The sequence below is a fragment of the Panthera pardus genome, unplaced genomic scaffold, assembly GCF_024362965.1.
Source record: "Panthera pardus isolate Hobbes unplaced genomic scaffold, ASM2436296v1 HiC_scaffold_6, whole genome shotgun sequence".
NCBI lineage: Eukaryota > Metazoa > Chordata > Mammalia > Carnivora > Felidae > Panthera > Panthera pardus.
In genome coordinates this window covers 51,385,125-51,405,809 of record NW_026526991.1, presented here as the reverse complement: position 1 = coordinate 51,405,809, position 20,685 = coordinate 51,385,125, and the positions used below count along the sequence as shown (strand labels likewise).

At 41.2% G+C, this 20,685-nt stretch overlaps 1 protein-coding gene across 1 annotated transcript in view; it reads right to left on the bottom strand.

Annotated features, from left to right (window-relative positions):
- Window positions 1-20,478, bottom strand: part of WIF1 (WNT inhibitory factor 1) — a 68,888-nt gene extending 48,410 nt beyond the window's left edge. Inside the window, exons 1-2 of the mRNA XM_019455011.2 lie at window positions 19,880-20,478; window positions 19,266-19,405 (exon numbers count right to left, since the gene is read on the bottom strand). Coding sequence (XP_019310556.2) covers window positions 19,266-19,405; window positions 19,880-20,027 — 288 coding nt within the window. The 5' untranslated portion in view covers window positions 20,028-20,478. The remainder of the gene's footprint in view (window positions 1-19,265; window positions 19,406-19,879) is intronic.
- Between the last annotated feature and the right edge of the window lie 207 nt (window positions 20,479-20,685).

The following is a 20,685-nucleotide window of genomic DNA, read 5'->3' as shown; positions in this document are numbered from 1 at the left end:
TCCCTTCTAAGAGTTTGTGATTCTGAGTGGAGGCAGCCCTTGACAAATCCTTCCAGCATTTAACATCAACACCCTCCTGAGCATTTGGGAAGAACAGAATTCTTTCTGCATAGAAAACCGGGTAGAGAACTGGGCTCAATAAAGAGCTAGTTCTTAAAGTGTCAGTGTATTAGTTCTGTGCTCTTACGATCTGAGACCTCATGAGTAATCTCAGAAACGTGCAAACCTGGAAATTTGCTGCACAGATATCCTGGATGCGCACTGTTGCCTTTATCAATTTGTGATATTTTCTAGACTACAGAGATACATGTTGATAACCAATTGATGAGATTGCTTAGGGTGAGCCAACAGGGTGGCTGAGAATCCCTCCGTCAGACCTGTCCATTTCCCTTCTGTTTGCCACGGGTTCGCTGCAGGAGATTTTGCTCAAAGAAGCAGGTGAGGGCTCCTGTCCTTGAAGTGGCTACAGGAAATTCTCTGCAGCAGGGAAGCCAGCAGTTTATAAACAGTAATTTGTGTCTACCTACCAGGCTTTTTTTTTTTTTTTTCTTGCCTGAACCATTTTATTCCATAGACAGCAAATTCAGGACAAGTTAACAGACACTTCAAAGGCTAAAATGCAGAATATTTACTCTGATATCAAGACTTCTGGTTCAAGTGAATCCAGCTGCCTGAGTACTTTTCTCCAAAGGGTCCTTTAAACCAACTCTTTCTCTTTCTGCTTGAATATCCAGCTCCAGGAGCTCTGACCAGCAAATTAATTTGTCTTCCCTTTTATGGAACACCTATAAAAGCGTATTTATTTGCTCAGAGCTCCCTTATTTTGATAAATGTAGTAAATATGCCATTCTTCCTCTTAGAAAGTGCTATGCTCTAGCCGCTGATGACAATAGCTCTTTAGGCTTGGAAGTTGATCTACTTGCTAATCCTTCTCGAACTTTGTGCCTTTTAAAACTGAGAAAATTATACCACTGAGTGTTGGGAGCATAATAATAAATTACTTAATATATTAAAAACTTATTTAAAGGGTATATATGCAGAAATAAGTGTTCCAATCACTATTATTTCAAAATATTTCTGGGTACACATATCTATGTACCTGAAACGTGCAGAAAAACTCATATATTTATTCATACTCACTTCAAATTAATAGAAAATGTGTTTCTTTGCTGTTTAAAAAGGAATGACCTATTTTATTCTTTGCAATTCACCCACTAGTTTTGTATTTGTATCCATAATTTATAATTAATATATATCTGAAGAGTTCTGTGTTCGCAATTAATCATCCCTATGCAGAGCTCTTTCCCTTGGCCGACCTTACCATCCCTCTCTGGAAAAGGACAGCCACTTACTGATCCCCCACTGCCCCCTACAGTATGAAACTCCTACTGAGATAAACTCATCAGAACTTAAAAATGCAGGCACAAATCAACAGCCACCAGGACCATTTAGAAAGCCTCACTTCGAGGTTTAGAATTAAGCCTCTAATATTAAATACTAAAAATGCTAACGAGAGAATACTAAAAAGGATATCCTTGCATAATTCTGTTGAAAGTATGGAGTCCCCATTACAAGCCATTCAGCATAAACATATGTGCCAAGAGCCTGCACAACTATCAAGTGCTTTGACTCAGAAATTCCACTTGTGGAACTCAGTCCTACGGAAGTAATCCTCCTATGGAAAAACTTTTATGCCTTGGGTTGCTGTTCACAGTGTTATTTGTAATAGTGAAAAATTATCTAGAGACAACACAAATAGGAGAACATTTAAATAATCCACAGAATATAGTGTGGTTGTTAAAAAACCATGTTTACAGAATATGTAATAACATGGGAAACTGCCCCACTGTTCCCAAGCAGACAACAACAAAAAAAGGGGACAAGTTGTTGCTTGAACGGAAAAACACTAGGTGGAAAAACACCAATATTTTAGCGTTTTCTTACGTGAGTTAACTATACATGACTTCCCTTCTCCCATTCTTCCTTCTCTTTTTCTGTATTTTCCAAAGACTTTTAGAGGGTGTACTCATTTATGATGGAAAAAAGTAATGAATTTAAAATAAAACTCTGTAACGATTCATGGTTATACCCAGGGTTATACCCAGGAAATTAAGTACTGAAAACCCTAATGAAGTCTAGTTTATGTAACTGAGGAACGAGTGCTGCAAGTTATAATTACTACAGGGACAGCTCCCAGTGTAAAAACCTCAATTTGTAACAGAGAGACAAAGTCTCAGACTTGATTCCTCAGTCCTTTGTAAAGAGCCCAGCAAGGAATAAGTGTTACGAATGTCTAGAAAGGAACTATTATTTGAAGAAGGTCTTACAGAGTAAATATTACTAGTAATAATCATTTGTCAAAAGGTCTTAAAGGTTAATATGAGTCACATAGCTGTCTGGCCTACCTGCCTCAGAGTTGAACTCCTAACGTGAGTTTATTAGTCAAACTGAATGAACTGAAACCAAGCTACTATTGGAAAACCAGGTAAACGTTGCCTAAAATAGATTTTGCTGGATTTTATTGGTGTGATTCAGGCAAACAGTATTTTGAAAGTTAGTTCTGCTCACATTTTTTTTCCTTTTTGCTACAATTAATGGTATTGTCCAAGTTGTTTTTCTCTCTGTGATTTGAATTCAAACGCAGAACCAAGAACAATGCGGAAGTGATAATGGCTAGTAACAAATCACAGACATTTTAGAACTGAAAGGAACCCCTTATTTTACAGATGAGAAAGAAAATGAAATACTTGTCTGAAGCCCCAGATAGATGGTGTGGGAGCCGAGCCAGAAGCCAGATCTCCCGAGGCCAGCTCAGTGGGACACGGTGAGTTCAGAGACTGGGACGCCATCACTTATGGTGGAGTTTGGGCACCCCGCCAGCACACTCCCTAGCCTGGGATCTGGCAGACTACCTTTCTTTGGCCTCACGGCTTCCATTTAGCACTAACAGCTCATTAATATAAAGGGAAGAAAAGACCCTACTTTTTTAGTGTCGACTATGTGTCAAGTACTTTGTACACATTATGCAACTGCATTTTGCTGCCAGTGTAAAAAGTAAATTAATGATTTCCTTTTAGCACTTGAAGAAACCAAGGCCCCAAGCATTTAAGTTGATCAAGACTTGGCCCATGCTGCTGTTTGCTTCTCTTTGATAGTTAACTTCTCCTCTCGTTGGGCAGCTAAGACAGAAAACAGTGTATTAGAGCTCTCTAGAAGGAATCAATAGGATAGATGATAGATAAATAGTTAATAAGGAATTGGTTCATGTGATTATGGACGCTGGGGAGTCTGACATCTGCAGTTGGCCAGCTAAAGACTGAGGGAAGCCAGTGGTATCAGTTCCAGTCTGAAAGCAGGCAGGCTCAAGACCCAAGAAGAGCCAGTGTTTCAGTCTGAAGGCAGTCAGGCAGGAGGAGTTCTCTCTTCCTCGTGGGAGGGTCAGCCTTTTTGTTCTATTCAGGCCTTCACAGGATTGAATGAGGCCCATCCACACTGGGGAGGGTCATACGTCCCAGTCTCCCAGTTCAAATGGTAATGTCATCCAGAAGACCGTCAAAGATGTGTCCAGAATAATGTTGGACCACATGTCTGGGCACCGTGTGGCCCAGTCAAGTTGACACGTAAAATTAACTACCACACATCGTGTTCTCCAGTATGGTCAGCGCCTGGACTAGGGGGAGGTGATCAGGGCACCCAGACTGTAAATGTATGGAGGCACTTACTCCTAGGTTCACACAATCACCCCGAGTGCCTCACTTGTCCCACTCAGCCTAGTACTGGCCCCATGTCCCCCTCAAAAGGGCAGATTCAATCATCTCTCTTAACTTCAAGTGTTTTATATTAAGGGGACAGCTTTCTACAATCATGTAAATACCATTCTAGAAAAGTTTTGGCTATGCAGAGTTTCTCAAGGAACTGATGGCAACAGATATCTGAAATACCAAGTATGAACCCAGATGAAGGGTGATTATTTCTATCCTCACCATGGCAATGGAATGGCAATCTACTTTTATTTTCCACTGAAAATGTTTCCTTATAATTTAAATAGAATTTATTGAATGGGCCCTTATTTATTTTTATCGAAAGGCAAAAAAGCCTTTCTATAAAATCACAGATGCAAAACTTTTGTGCATTATAGAAGAATGTACAGCTATTAAAGATCAGGTTTGAATTATTTTACTTTTGGCCAAAGGCCATCCACTGCAAATTATCACAGTTATTCCTCATATTTAATTATCTACAGTTTTAGCAATGCATGGTTTTTCAGTCATTAGGAGGACTGAGTGAACTCAATGAAACAATATAAACGAAAGCATGTTTTAAACTATTAAGTGTGATATAGAAAGGTGTCACTGCTATTAGCAGAATGATAGAAATCTCTTACCTTAATTCAAGAGAGCTGTACTAATTTGCACTGTCTCCTTCAGCTTATGAGTAAATGTTGCCTCAAACCCCAGACAACACAGGACATGCAACGATAACTCTCCAAATTCAAGCCTGCGGATATCCAGGATATCAGATACATTTACTGATGAAACTTTGGGAACCAAAGACATTCAGCCAGTCTGAATGGATTTTGTATTTGTTCCATTTAGCTTCTGAACTAGATCTTGACTTAGTTGATTTGATAGTGGCCTCATAAGGTACGACTCTCTAAATGAAGCTGCTTCTTTAAAAATTGATTTGGATGGGCAGATTGGCCTACTCTTAGATAACACAGAGGTGACATAATATAGACATACTTATACCTACTTTGGCATCTGACTGCCAGGGTTCAGGCCCTGGCCCTGCAGATGACTAAGGTATGATCTTGGGCAAGTTACTTAATTTCTCTGCGCCTCCGGCTTCTCATACATTTCATGGAGATAAAAATAGTATCTTCACTTCACAGAATTGGTCCAAGAATTACATGAGATAATACCTATAAATTACTTAGAAGAGCTTCTGGCACGAGGTAAATATTCAGTAAGTGTCAGTTCTTCTTAAGTGAAATCACATGAAATTCAACCATTTTGACCTACTAAAGATGACAATTTCAAGTGAGTCGATCAAATATTTACCAAATATTTGAAAGCCATGCTACTTTAGCACCTGTAACAGTGTCAGCTCTTATTGGTCAGGGTGGTATCTAACTCATGCTTCACAGCACATGGTGTGTATGCAATAAAATGTCTAAAGGATAAAGATGTAGATTCAGGAAAATCTCTGTTTTAGAAGAGTTCAAGATGCCATTTCATCGTGGATTCTGGAGTCAGATTACCTGAGTTTAAATCCTGGCTCCACTACCTACTAGATATGTGAACTTAGGCAATTTGCATAACTTTTCGTGACCCGGTCGCCATTTTTGTAGAATGGGAATATTAGTAACGCTAATCTCACAGGGTTGTTGAATTAAACTAGATAGTGATGAGAAGTGATTATTAGCACAGTGACTGGCACACAGAATACCTTAGTAAGTGTTGGCTATTTTCCATTTTTCTTCCCCTCCCTTTTCTCCTCCGTCTTTAGTTTATCATACAAGTTTTGTAAACCAAAAATGATTTCACAATTCTAGAAGTAATCTCCAATTCCAGCAATGAATTATTTTCTCATCGGACTATAAAGAGTAAAATACCAGTAAATTCCATCTGTGATCATTTTATACTTTTGCTAAGTATTTAGGAATCAAGGTTGAAAAGATGCAAAACTGCTTATGTGAAGGAGCTGGAGAAATTGGGGATGTTTGGGGACATGGGCTGCAGGAAATTAATGTTGGTGTCTAGTTGGGGCCAAAGGTCTTAGGTCATGTTGTTTTAGGTGCCAAGTGATAAAGCTCGATGTCAAATAGGGAGCAGGGGTAGACTCCCCATTTCTGCACAGAACACCAAGTTGCTCTGAGACTGTAAGACCTATGGAGAATACAGCCCTCTATGGCCCCTTGAGTCTTTATCGCTTAGGGAGCATAGAGAGGCTGCATCTAGACCTGACAAGCAGGTCTCACCAGGACCATAATGTAGCAGCAGAGGTCAGGACATCTCCCTCCAGGATGGCATGTGTAGAGTCCTTCTAAGAATTCACAGAACTAGCTGGTCTTTGCCAGGAAAGAAGTAGGAGTAAATGAACCAGAGACCCTCCATTAGCAGTGGAGAGGATAAGGCAACAAACTTCAGGGTATAAATGCCCAGTGTAAGTCCACAGACTGGTAGAGTCTTGGGAGATTCAAGTTACAGTGGGAAGGCAGGTTGTAGCCCATTATGAAGAAACCTTTCTATGATTAACACAATTAAAATAATTCAGTAACATCTGCCTTAATAAGTTCCCTGCCACTGCACATGTTCAACTAGAAGTTAAGAAACCACAACTCATGGATGCTTCAGATAATGGTTAGGCTTGATAGGGTGAATGAACTCTGGGATATCTTCCAACTCTGCTATTCTGTTGACACCTAAAGTTACAGCCAGAGAAGGCAAAACAAAAACAAAACAAAACACTGGATGAATACGGAGAGATAACTTAAAACTTGACTCCTGCTTGAGATTGAGCAATTGTTTAAAAGGAAGAAACAGAAAATCAGGGTACAATGAAATCATTCACATTTGTACTTATTTAGGATGAATTTTCAAATTTATGATGAGTCTTGATGTTTTCAGTGACATGGAATTTGAGATAGTTTATTTTCTAACTTACTGAATATATTAATGGCCTATTGAAATGAGTTATGTAAGATCACAGTACCCTACAAATTGGGCTCTGTTAGAGAGCACCCCCACAGACTTAAAAAATGCTGAAATGGAAAATTCCGCAAAGAAGTAACTTTTACATTGCCACCTGCTGGCTACTGCTGTAAGTGACAGCGATATAAATACAATTTCAACGTCTTACCAAGTTCCAGCTGGAAACAGGAATATTGATCGAATTAACAAATGACAGGAGTCAAATGGCTTCACTATAAGTACTCAAAAGGCAAACATCAGAGTAATTTTACAAGTTTATTAGGGTTCCATCAGGGCATTGCCTTAAATAGGAGATACATCTACGTGGACTTGACTTCAGATGTGAATCCCACCGCCTCTCCCCCTGCCCCCCGCCCACCCAGTGGTGCATCCATGACTAATACTGAAATAGCCCTTGTAAACCAGGCATCCTAACAAGCTCTATAGTATAGGTTTATTCAGGCATATCTCCAGCTCCCACAGACTGTTTTTCCCAAGAGTATTTCTAGACGCTTGATTCTGGAGAGATGATTTTCTCTGTCACCTAGTGGTATAGTGACATTTGTTGTATTCTTTTCCAAAACAACAACAACAACAACAATAATAATAGCAAGTAGAAAGCAGAATATATTAGGCCATACTGTCTCAAGTACATAAAAACCATGAAGTTAAGCACAGTTGTTCCAAGTGTGCATATATTAGTTTCACAGGGTTCAGGTTATGCCCTGAAGAGCACCAGGAACTCTATGTAGATTAATTCACTCCTCTCCCAAAAGAGTTATGCTCCCTCCTCAGTATTTTCACAGCACTTTGTTCATTTTGCAATTACAATACATTTACTATTGCATTGTTGTTGTTTTGTTCATATCTGTTGTCATACTAGACTGAGGGCAAGCTTCATATACAATTTATATTTGTGTTTTTAGCATTTGGCACAAGCTTTGGCATTTTGTAGGACCCCAAATATCTGTTGAGTTGAGGTCAAAACCAGGAAGGAAGAGAGCTAGGTAGAGAAGAAAAACTCTCAATCTCCAAAATCAGTCTTTCGATTCTACATCTCATATCTTTGCCCTAGACTCCAGTTTTCAAATTCATACCAGACTCTGCCATCTGAATATTCAGCAGAAAATTCGTGTTCAGGAAGTTCCAAACGGTTTGTACCTCAAACCGTTCTGCACTTACTCCTGTAATTAATTTCTCAGTTAAGACATAACCATCCGACCATCTGTCCAGCCAGCTTAGAGTCATCCTCCAGTCCCCTGTTACCATAGCACCTACATGTCAATTATCCTGAGAGATATCTCTGGGATCTGCTTCTTCCTCTCTCTCCCTACCCCCTGCCTTACTTCATACTCGTGTCACCTTGTAATGTCTTTTAAAACTTCCTAATTGTTTCCTTGTCCTCAGCCAGGCACCCCAGTATCCACCCTCCATCTGGCACCCCATTATCTACCCTCCCTCTGCCACCAAAGTTATCTTGCACGCAGGCACGATGTTACCATATCTGTTACCATGCTCCCTATTTTCTGTAACACAGGTCAACTCTGCCATACAGAACTCATCATCGTCTCAAACTTTTTGGGACTAACAGTCCTACTCCAACCACACCAGTGATTCTCAATCCCGCGTACCTTCCTATGCATCATTCAACATACCCAGAACATCCATCCCAGCCCCACCTGCCTTGGTCATGCTCTGCCTACTGAACGTTTCGTGACCCAGTTTAGATGTTATCTTTCCTGTGATATCTTCTTCAGCATACAAGTAATTGTAAATTTACCTGACCAGTGGCAAAACCCTCTGGCTTTATGCTCTCATAGGAATTCTCTTAGGGCATGTAACGGGAGCCACCTGGCCCATATGAAAGCTGTATGCAAATTAGGTAGAGGCACAGAGGCAGCTCTGTGGCATGCTGTCAGATTTGACAGGTGAAATGTCGAAGAGCTGGATTTCAGCTTGGTCAGGTTGAACTCGCTGCTTTGGTCAGTTCCCCTTATGCGATGAAAAAGCCCATCCAACCACACATGTTGGCCCTGAGAGCTCACCACAATTATTATTGCCTTGTTGACGCCACAGTCTTCACCCCCAGCTGGTGAATTCCTAGAAGGCAGTTGGATCAATTAAAATTTGCATTCTCAGAACCTAGGACATAGTAAGCATTGATAAATTGTTCTTTGAATTGGTATTTTTTTGGATGCGAAGACATCCATAATGACTTCTCTCAAGTGTATAAACATGTACATAGGTATTCTTAGCCGCGTAGTCTCAGGTAAGTAATTTGACTTCCTCACACCCCAGTTTCCTCATTTATACACTGGGGACAATACTAGTGCCTACCTCTGGCTTTCTGTGAGGAGGATCTGATGACAGAGTATCTGCAAAGCTCCCAGCAAGTATATGCTATGCAAGTATTGGGTATCATCATCAACATACGATAAATAAAGGAGTATACTGAGATGAACCTCTTTAAATTTCACAACAAATAGGACAATTTTGGAGGAAGAATCTTTCTGTCTTGATTTTTAAAAATAGAGAAAGATATTGCAATTTGAATACAGATATTACCGTTAATGTTAAAATGATTGATGATGTTTTCTTAAGAGATAGAATCATAATAGTTTAGAATTTGGAAGGCATTTTATTTTATTTTTTATTTTTTTTAATGTTTATTTAGTTTTGCAAGAGAGACAGAGTGAAAGTGGGGTAGGGACAGAGAGAGAGGGAGACACAGGATCCAAAGCAGGCTCCAGGCTCTGAGCTGTCAGCACAGAGCCCGATGTGGGGCTCGAACCCACGAACCGTAAGATCATGACCTGAGCCGAAGTCAGACGCTTAACTGACTGAGCCACCCAGGTGCCCCATCTTAGAGTTAATCTAAACTGCTTTTCTTACAGATAAAATAATTGAGTTAAGTGACCTTTCCATGGGTTCTACTGTTTCTGCCTCTGGCCTTTCCCAAATGTCCAGCCTCATCTAAACACACACACACCCTGCCTCCCAGCTCTTGGACCCAATATTTTCCCTTGCATACATCCGGCCCCTGTCTGAGGCACCATTACCTTTTCCCAGAACGCACTCTCCCAGATCCTTTGCCTCTACCTGTGACAGTCCTTCTCCCTACACCTGACTCCTGTCTCAGCTCATTAAACAGATTCAATTCCCAGTTCAATTACTCCCTCTTCTCTGGCGAAACTTGGCCCTCCTTCCTCAGCCAGAGTTCCTTGTTACCTCCTCTGTGTTCCCATTCTGTGTTCATACCTCTATTTAGCACTTATCAGAGCAAGGGCTCTGGATCCCAACTGCCCAGGTTTGAATTCCAGCTCTGCCACTTGCTACCCATGTTTCCTTTGCTCCTCTCTGTCTTAGCTGCCTTATGTATCAATTCAGAATAATAATAGGATCTGCATCATGTATTAATTCATTCAACAAATAGTTTATTGACTGCTTATTGCGTGTCAGGAGCTGTTTCAGGACCTGGAGTTGTTACATGGTGAACAGGACAAAGTCCTTGTTCTCATGAGCTTACATTGAATGGGAGGGTTGAACAATTAAAATAAAATATAATCAAGTATAATCATTATTCTTGGGGCCATAAAAATATATATAGCAGAGAAGTAGACTCAAGAGTGATGAGGGTGGTGGTCGATGTTTTACAGAGGGGAGTCAGGGAAAGCCTGTTAGAGGAGGTGACATTTGATTGGACGTGGGGGAAATGGGGGAGCAAACCACATAGAAATCTAGTGGGAGTAAATTCTAAGCAGTGCAAACGTCATGTGCAAAGGCCCTGGGACAGGAAGGAAGAGCTTGGGGGCAGGAAGGCTAACAGGGCTACTGCCAAGTTAATGAAGCAGACAGTGGAGGAAATGAGAGGCTCTTTATTCCTAGCACCAAGACTTTTGTATTTTTATCTCCTAAATGTTTCCCCAATCCATTTTTCCCTTCTTTTCATCTCCGATCTTATATTGTATTATTCCTGATTTCTCTCCTTGCAGTCTATTCCCCTCAAAGCTATCTTCCATCCCACTAACACAATATCTAAATATGTAACTCTGACCCTACAGTCCTCTGCTGTATTTCATGGAATAACTCAACATCATCTACAGAGTAAACACAAGATGCGTTAACTTGCGGGACAAAGTCCTCTAGGACCAACTCTCTACTTCCTACTTGCACATACACTCCAGCCACACCAACATACTGGTTCCCAGATAATGTCGTTCTGGTCTCTATACGTCGCCTCGTGCTGTTTCCTCTCCTAAAAACCATCCCCTCTTCCACATTTTTGCTTGGCTAGCTCAACTGTCAGGCTCAGCTCAGCGCTGGAGTTCCTTCTCCATGCTCTCATTATAACCTGAGAATGCCCTAGTCCCGATACAATACCGCTTCCCAGCAGTTATTTGGATGATCGATTGGTATATATCCACCTCTCCAGTTAGCTTCTAATTTTCTCAAGGGCAGAAAATTGGTTCTTAGTCACGTGTTGCCTCCCTGGGGCACGATCTGGGTTCTGGCCAAGAGCAGCTAAGCAAGAACTGTGTTCATCTCCTTTCTCATATTGCCAGCTAAGGAGTCAATCCTGCATCTGTCCCCTGTTTCAGGCCCACACAATACATAGCTGCTCTGTGACACTGTGGTCGGGTGAATGGGTTTCAAATGATGCCTGACAATTTTCAGGATTCTTTAATCACATTCATCTAGAAAAGTCAAAAAGAAGACAAAATCCATAAGTCTATCTGAGGGAAACAGAGAACAGAAATTGTCCTAGGATTTTAGAATTTTAACTGATAAGTTTGTTTGTTGTTTTGGAGAAAGAGAGAGAGAGAGAGAGAGAGAGAGAGAGAGCGAGCGCATGCGCGCGTGAACAGGGGAGGGGCAGAGAGAATCTTAAGCAGGCTCCGCACTCAGTATGGGGCTCAGTCTCAGGACCATGAGATCGTGACCTGAGCCAAAATCAAGAGACAGATGCTTCACTGATTGAGCCACCCAGGTGCCTCTTAGCCAGTAAGTTTTAAAAGAACATCTAATACTTGAAGAAGCAGGCTTATTTTAAATAATTCAATGTCCAATGTCCACTTCTCATCATTTAAACAGAAGCAGTACCTGCCAAGTGTAATTTCTTTACCTTTATTGTACTTCTCTTGATACTTAAAAAGGTATGAGAGTTGGGCATAGGTGCTCAATCAATCCTTTCACAAATTAGCACACTCTTTTCCTTATTTAAGCTTCCTTTTACATTAAGTTCAAAGTTCTAAGTTCCATTAGAAAACTAAATTGATTTTTTAAAACGTTCTACGCACTCACAAAGCGCGGTTTTTTAATAGCTCTATGCCCTACTGCCAAAAAAAAAAAAAAAAAAAACAAGGAAAAAACAAACAAAACTAACCTGGAGCAGAGACTAACCATCACAAAGTTTTCCAAAAGTTTAGTAAGAAAGAAGAGCTAAATGATGATTTTGCAAAAGCCACTCTCCACCCAAGACATAAATCAAACACGTACTTGATATATCCCTGGGACAAACCTGCAAAATGTTGAGTCCATTCTTTTCATAGTAGAGAGAAGAGAGAAATATCCCTGAATTGTTTCTACCTTCTCTTCTCCCCCAGAACCATCTCCATTATTTGACCTTGACATCCCCTTCACTGGGGCATCATCCCCACGACCTCTCAGATGTGTACGAGGCCACTCATGATCACCTACCACTTGCCTTCCCCTTTAAGACCTCCGTGCACTTAACGCCCTTGAGCTCTCCGCTTGGAAGGTATTTTCCTACCCTGTAGGTCTGATGGATGCTTTCCGCATCCTTCAGGAATTAATTCAGACACACCTGCTCAGTGAGCTCAGGGAAGAGCTCCCGCCTCTCTTCCTCCAGGCAGGGAAAAGAGTGGCCTTCTCGGTGCTCTCCAGCAATCCTAGACTTTCTAACCTTATTCGGATGAGTATGCTGAACGTTTCCCAGGCTATAAGCTCCCTGAGGGCAGGGACCATGTTTATTCCTCTCTGTGTGCTCTATGTTTGTTGTCTGTGTTTGGTGATCGACTGAGTGCTTGAGGCAGAGAAATGCTGCAGGGGAGAACACTCCCCATCCCCTAAAGGTTCACAGCAGTGTAACCAAGTTACTCCCAGGTTGGCAAATGGGGCAAGTTGGCCAACTTTTTGCAGCAAAAGAATCCTAACCTGACAATGCCTCCTCCAGAGATCCAGCTACAGGATGAAGAACACTGTCACCAAACTCTTAATCCCTGAACTTTTCCTCTCACGACACGTCAGGGACATTTAAGTTAAATGAGTTTAATCCAACACAAAATGCTTTATTGAGTACCATTCCTTTCCGCTTCACCACAACAATTTAAAAGATTTTTATTTGTGCAAGCATTTTAAAGTCAGGAATAAATGCAGAGGATAGCAGCGAAGGGTTTGTTTACATGCCTTTATACCACCATGTAAGCAAGACGTAGCAGAGTTTACATTTGTGCCATGTAAATCGCTGTAGAACCAGATGGGGCTTACAAGGTACCTTGTAACTCATCTCCTCTAAGCAATAAAGCTTTTTTTTTTTTTTTTTCTGGCAAAAGTTTGAGAAACTTACTGCTGTTTTCTATCAGCAGATACAACAGATGGCTGGCACATGCCTGCTTTGCTAAATGAAATGGGCTCTCTGCAGAATTACTCTTTGATCCCTGGTGGCATGTCCGCACCACCACAATGCAAAATGCCACAGCCTAGCAGAATCCAAACATGGAAAGTTTAAAGCTGGGTTTTTGATAGGAGTACCTTCTTCAAAAAACTCATGCCCACAGTCTGCAAACATATTCACATTCCCACTTTGAAACCAGGGACCAGGGGTCAAAAAACGAGGCATTTCCTCCATTTGATGACATAAAACCACTGAAAAGGTATGATGGCAAACCCCAGGAGTATGAAAGTATGCAGCCACTTGGGTTGCAACTACCAAAACAATCATACCTCCATTAGGAAAAACTGTGGACAGTACACATGAAGGGACTCAAATAATAATAATAAGTGTTACCATAACTTATGGAATTGGAAGGAGGTGGGTAAGGGTACTTGGTAGTTCCTCTGACAAGGGAGAGGTAGTGCTTGAATTAAAACTCACTCTCTATTGCTTTTCTTTCATTTTTGTCAAGGGGAGAAAAGAAGGAAAAAACCCATTTTCAGACAGGTCTCCTTTCCTCGAGCAGTCCAACGGGAAATTTGAGACTGCAAACTGCAGCCAGTTTAATGGGACCAGTGCGACATCGTTATCAAACGCTGTAATGCGAAAACAAGTTATCCGGAGCTTTAGGGACATTTTCATGACATAATTGGATTATCTGGTTCATATTACAGAAACACATCAGTGGAATGATTCCACTTTAAAAAAAAATTAGCAAAAATCTGAGTCAGTTTCCAGGCAAATGATCTCTTTTTGAGTTTTCTTTTCTTTTCTTTTTCCAACAGTACCTTCCTCATTTTAAAGCTGAATTTGGGTGCTACTGAGTGAAGTCATTCAAAGACACCACCACCCAGGCCAAGTTCTTAGCTTTCTTCATACTTGATTTTGTATTATTATTGTTATTATTTAGGGCAGTTGGAGTTAATTCAGGGAGTTTTTTAATTGATAGGGAAACGAGGAAGGATTATGAATACATTTATGCTCCTTACATAATGGGAAACCATCGTACTCGATACGCTACATTTTCGGCCTATGTAGTATTTTCTGTTTTGTAAGGTGATACATAAAACAAAGGAGCACATTTCTGCAGTTTAACCCAATGGTCAATGCGTTCACGACCTACATGTGGCCACCCACTCCCCAGCACAGCAGACAAAATTCTCCCCTTTCTTTCCTGTATCCACCACGATGCTTTTAAGTTTTGGTTTTAAACATCTTGAAACTGACGGAAATGAAGCTCTGTCACTGACTTCTGGTGGTCACAAGGATTGTGACCGCTACACATAATAACAAGCTTACTTTAAGATCTGGACCTGTTGGTACAGATGGTTAGGGCTTGCTTGGTAATGCACGTGGTGGGTTGGAAGTTAATACTGGCTGGTTATCTTCACCCAGAGAATTTCTATTCCATACACACCAATTTCACCCCAACCCTTGCCAACCATCTCAGAAATCCAGGCATTTGGTCACAAGGAGGTTGGAAAACTAGTACAGATATGGCTCAGCATAAATCCATCACCGCTGCAAAAAAAAAAAAAAAAAAGCCAACATAAAAAGAGATGGCCTATTAACTGCATACTAGACTCGTAGTACCTTAGCATCTATGTGCAGGTGATAGAATATATTACAGTTGTTAAGTTCAAGTCTATATGATCTTTATAAATAAAGATCTATTTATAAGATCTATATAAACAAAAAATTATGGCCTTGAACCAACTTGGTTCATATGGAAATCAGCAGTGGTGTCCTAATACTGGAATTCAGATTTGTCCAACAAAACTTCTCATTAAGGTTTTATTTGAAAGCCATTAGTTTCAGAAAGAGTTATTTTCCAAATAAAATGTTTAATTAGTGCATCGTTTAGAAAACCAAAATGGTCACTCAGGGTCCCTACCTGTCCCAAATATGGAGAAAAATTAGAATAAGGAATGCCTCATTGAAAAATATCAACTATTAAAAGTTATATACAGCAATAAAGAGTGTTTTCCCTTGATTACTAAAAATCCTTTAAGCCTAAACCTCTTTAATAGAAATTCTTCTCTGATCTAAAGGCCTTGAGAAGGGCATGTGAGTAAATGAGTATTTTAAATGGGAGATAAAGTAGAGACAGGGTTTTCAATGGAAAATAAGGATTTCAGTGAGAGAAAGAGGTCAGGCCATCTGATTTCAGATAGGAAAGCCTTCGTAGGCAGACTTTTAGGGATCTTGAAAGAAACTGGTGAGAATCAGAGAGAAGCATTAGTGAATTCTTTGGGCTCCATAGCTATAGTCACCCACAAAAACCACCTGTTTTATCATTTTGTTGAGTGATGTGTGGTGTAAAAATGATACTGTATTGGGGCGCCTGGGTGGCTCAGTTGGTTAAGCGTCTGACTTTGGCTCAGGTCATGATCTCATGGTTCATGAATTTGAGCCCCACATTGGGCTCTCTGCCGTCAGTGCAAAGCCTGCTTTGAATCCTCTGCCTCCCCCTCTCTCTGCCCCTCCCTCGCTTGTGCTCTCTCTCCTTCTCAAAAATAAATTTAAAAAAACATTTAAAAAATGATACTGGATAATAAATATAAGTAAACTAATGTAGAATGTCATACACGCATAAACTCTAAAGTATAACTTTTTGTACGTATTTAATGTAAAATAGTTTTTTGAAATTACAAATCAATACACATTCATTGTGGAAAAACAAAAATGTAAAATACGCGGATGTGACTAATGTTAATACCCAGGAGAATCAGAGGTTTATCAGATGTTTGTTCCTATGTCTGCCTACATATTTTATAATGGAATCAAACAGAATATACTGTTATACACTGCTGACTTAATCTGTCATGAATATCTTTCTTCTGTGGCATTGGTTAGATCTCTAGAATATTCTTATTAATGCTTCTTTGCATTCTCCTGCCACTATCACTGGGCCTCTATATTCTACCCATGTTGACTTTTTTATTTAAAAAAAAAATTTTTTTTTTAACGTTTATTTATTTTTGAGACAGAGAGAGACAGAGCATGAATGGGGGAGGGTCACAGAGAGAGGGAGACACAGAATCTGAAACAGGCTCCAGGCTCTGAGCAGTCAGCACAGAGCCCGACGCGGGGCTCGAACTCACATACCTCGAGATAGTGACCTGAGCCGAAGTCGGACGCTTAACCGACTGAGCCACCCAGGCGCCCCATCTACCCACGTTGACTTTTATAAATAGTGTAATGAGGAACAGTCTTGCACCTACATTTTTATTAATATCCTTAGGACATCATTTCCTTAGGATGAATCTCTGGAAGGAAAATTTCCAGTCAAAGGATCCGTATCACGCTTTTTGCTCTCAGAATCAAATTGCTCTACAAAAAGGCTCAAGGGGCATCAGCCACATACAAGCGTGCCCAATTCTCCACATACTTAAAACACTCTTAAAAACCTGAGCAACTTGATGTGGGGAAACGAATCTCACTGTAATTTTTTTATTTGCATCTGTTTGAAGTAGAACATAAAAGTTATTTCAAATGATCGAAATCCCTAAATGCTTGATATTATTTGGATGAAATAACTAGATAATGGAGTGAGCTTTTCATTTTCCATGTCGATGTTTTGATGTGGTTTGGCTTTAGCCAGAGATGCCTTTCAAAAGACTTAATTGCTATTGAAGTGATTATTTTTCTCATCTTCAAAATGTTCATGCATTTCAAAAATGATGCTGCTGGAGTCACATAACGTTGTTGAGTAAAATAAGTAACATTTAAGTAATATTTTTAAATGTCCCGCTGTTTGGCATTGCGTAGATCACACGCTTCTCACCTAGCCTCCCGCTAAATAAGACAGACTCCAGAGTACCTGGCCAGAGCAGAAAGCATAAAGAGCAAGGTAACTGAGGGGCTAACATTGTCCGGTGTAATGAGATAAGCCACAATGGCTATTAACAACTAAACAGGAGAAAAAAAGATGCTAGAAGCCTTATTTCCATGCCAGTTCTGATGTCTTCTCTAATCCTTTACAAGAGATATTCTGGAGATTGATCTGTGATTCACTTTGTACTCAATAACATGCCAGTGTTTGCAAACCTGCACTAGCCATAAACCAACAGGGGAGATAGCATGGCATTTAAGCCTTTGCTTCAAATTCCATTCTTCAGAAGACAAACGCATATGAAAAATAAATAAATAAGAACCGTTGATACCTTCTGCTTCTCTTACAGTTATCAAATGCTTTCAGCTAGGAAGGGGTGTAAGTTAAGCGACCTTCCAATGGTTCTTACAAATTCATGAAAGTATAGGTTAAAAAAGTGTCCTTTTTAAAACTACTGAATTAAGGGGCGCTTAGGTGGCTCAGTCAGTTAAGCGTCCAACTTCAGCTCAGGTCAGGATCTGATCTCACAGTTTGAGAGTTTGGAGCCCCCATCAGGCTCTCTGCTCTCAGCGCAGAGCCTAATTTGAATTCTCTGTTCCCCTCCATCTCTGCCCCTCCCTTCCTCACTCTCTCTCTCTCTCTCTCTCTCTCAAAGATAAGTAAACATTAAAAAACAAACAAACAAACACTGAATTAATGTTGATCTCATCTGACAAATGGTCAAACACAGATACATTCAGGTGAAAAGAAAAAAGATGATAAAAGGTCATTCATTAAATTATTACTGATTTCACAATATTCCATAATTAAGTGTCTATAAAGTATCTATGAAGAGGGAATTCTGTAGGAAGAAAAGGGATAGTCTCTTTTGGAGCAATAGGCACCTCAGTGAACTTATCTGCTAAATGGGGGTGTGAGACTAGATGACCTTCCTGTTATGAACCCTGATGGATCCAAAACAGCTATTTTTTTAAAATGATGGAAGTGTCGATGGGTCTAGATTTGGTTTATTTTAGGGGGAAAAATGAGAGAACAGACCTGAGGGGAAAATGACAATTAAAATGATCACACCCCAAATATAACAGATAATTAGAGACACACAAAGTGGTTTCTCAGTTCAAGACAATTACTTTTAATTAAGTGTCTTCTGGATCACATTCGTCACAAAAATGGCCACTTAAGTAATTTGGAGTTAAAAAAGGACCTGAGAATGTGATTTTAATTATAATTACAATGACTCTCATAGTGGACATATTTTACCGACTAATGAATAAAAGAATTTATTACTTACTCTTTGTCCTCTACAGTAAATTCTCCAACTGCACAAAAGAAATTAAATCCCTCTAACATTTATTCTCCCTTTCTTTCCAAAATTAGAGCTCATTTATGTAATATTGGAACTGTACAAAAGGTAACATACAAAGGATGGTAATGTGCTAAGAGAATGTCTGCTTCTTCATAAAAATATATTGCAGTTTTCTTTTTCCATATGAACGTATTTAAAATGCTACTTAAAAAAATCAATAGCCTGCAATATTTTACAAACATTCTTATATGACACTTTTTGAGGCTATGAAGTTGAACCAGAAATGTATCGCATTTGCATTGTTCCAGTGAGTAACATTCAACAATTTTTTTTTCAAATGCACAATGTCAAAAATACTTAGAGCTTAAAATTTGCTATGAAGTATAAATAATGTCAAACATGATTAGTATATACTATGGGGAAAAGAGTCTCTTCTAGATATTAAGTTTAAATGTCACTGATCACAGGAAGAAGTGATGTTGGTATTTGTCTCTAGCAGCCTGAAGACACAGTCATACCAAAATAGCAAGCTTAGGCACAATGCTTCCCCTTTTCTTCTGGGAATCTTTAATGTATGGGACATGTTTCAATAAACACGAGTTAGCTCTTTATTGGCGTTGGGAATCACATGAGAAATCACTCTTAAAAGTGGTAAAAAGGTACCAGCCTACACGCAACACCGTATTATTTCTACCTGCCATCGGGCAGTAGAAATATTAAAGGGTAATTTTCTCCACCCCTTCTGGTATCAGAACTTACCTGCCCTGCAGCTTGCCAGGTAAAATTCATGGAATGGATATTGACAGGAATGGCTGGCATTCTCTGTTGTGCTTTTCTGAAATCGTGTGTAAAAGGGGCCATTTTCCCCTCTGAAACAATCAAGATATCTTCTTCAAATCCTGGTTTAAAAAAACAAAAACAAAAACAAAACTATCAAACTAGGTGGACTTAAAAGAATCCAAACCAGAAACTGCATGCAAAAAGAGCATTAAAGAATTGGTATGGGTCATGCCTACACACCACGCACCTGTCTTGGTACCAACTAATTTTCCTCTGCACGGGGTAAGAACGGTGCTAAGAGACACAAGCTTTCAAGAAAGGGAGTGGACACGGAGTTACCGCTGGGTCCCCCGCAAAACTTAACGGTTGTGGAAACCTACAACTGCGCGATCAGAACACTAGATCTGCTTAGGTTTCTTGAGAGAAGGGCATACGCCTTCAGGTGGAAAAATAGCTTAGTAAACGGTGGAGGGGAACAACCTTCCTTGCAAATTAAAGTTTTTAAAAGATCCTTAAATGCATGCATCTCTCCTTGAACAGAAGCGCTGGAGAGAGTAAAGGCAGGGGAAGGGAGTGGGCGCGGGGGGCCTTACCTATGAGCACTCTTGCCTGGTGAGCATCGATCCACAGGTACAGGCTTTCCTCCCGCGGCTGCCCGACCTCCGCCCGCAGTACCAGCAGGCACGGGAGGATGCTCCAGAGCCGGAGCGCGGCGGCGGGGAAGGCGCTTCTCCCGGCCATGCTACCCCAGATCTCCCTCGCCGTGGCTCTCGCCGCTGCACCCACCCAACCTGCGTCCGTGAAGTCCTCCCTCAGCCGGAGCTGTGCCCGCTTAGACGGCCAGGCGTGCAGCCGCCTCCTTCCCGTGCGAGTGAGTCCGCGAGAGCCGGAGGAGGAGGGAGGGGAGAGCCGGCGCCTGCTGGGAGGCGCAGGGGGCGCAGGAGGGAGACGCGACGGCGGAGACGCGAGACTGGCAAAGCGGGAGATGCCAGCACGCACGGCGAGGCCAAGAGCCTGAGGGTTAAATACAGGCCGAGAGGAAGAGCGGGAAGGGAGGGCGCGAGTGAGGTGCGAGCGAGGAGTGGCGAGGTCCAGCCGCTCGCCACTGGGGGGCGCTGGGCGGCGCGGGACCCTCGGGAAAGCCGCGTCCCTGCCGCGGGGCGCGGGTGCGAGCGCGCGCAAAGGGAACGCGTGGTGTAGGCGGTTGAGGAGAGGGCCGCTCAGACCGGCCCCCGGGACGTCACTCGCCTCTGCCTCTCGCCTGGCTGGCCTGGCAGGAAACAAAGGGGAAGAACGGACATCGCGCGGCTTGATTAAGCTCTGAGGATGGTGATGATGACGATGACGACGATGACAACGACGACCCCCCATCCCTATGCCAGTGCTAAAGGAAAGCACA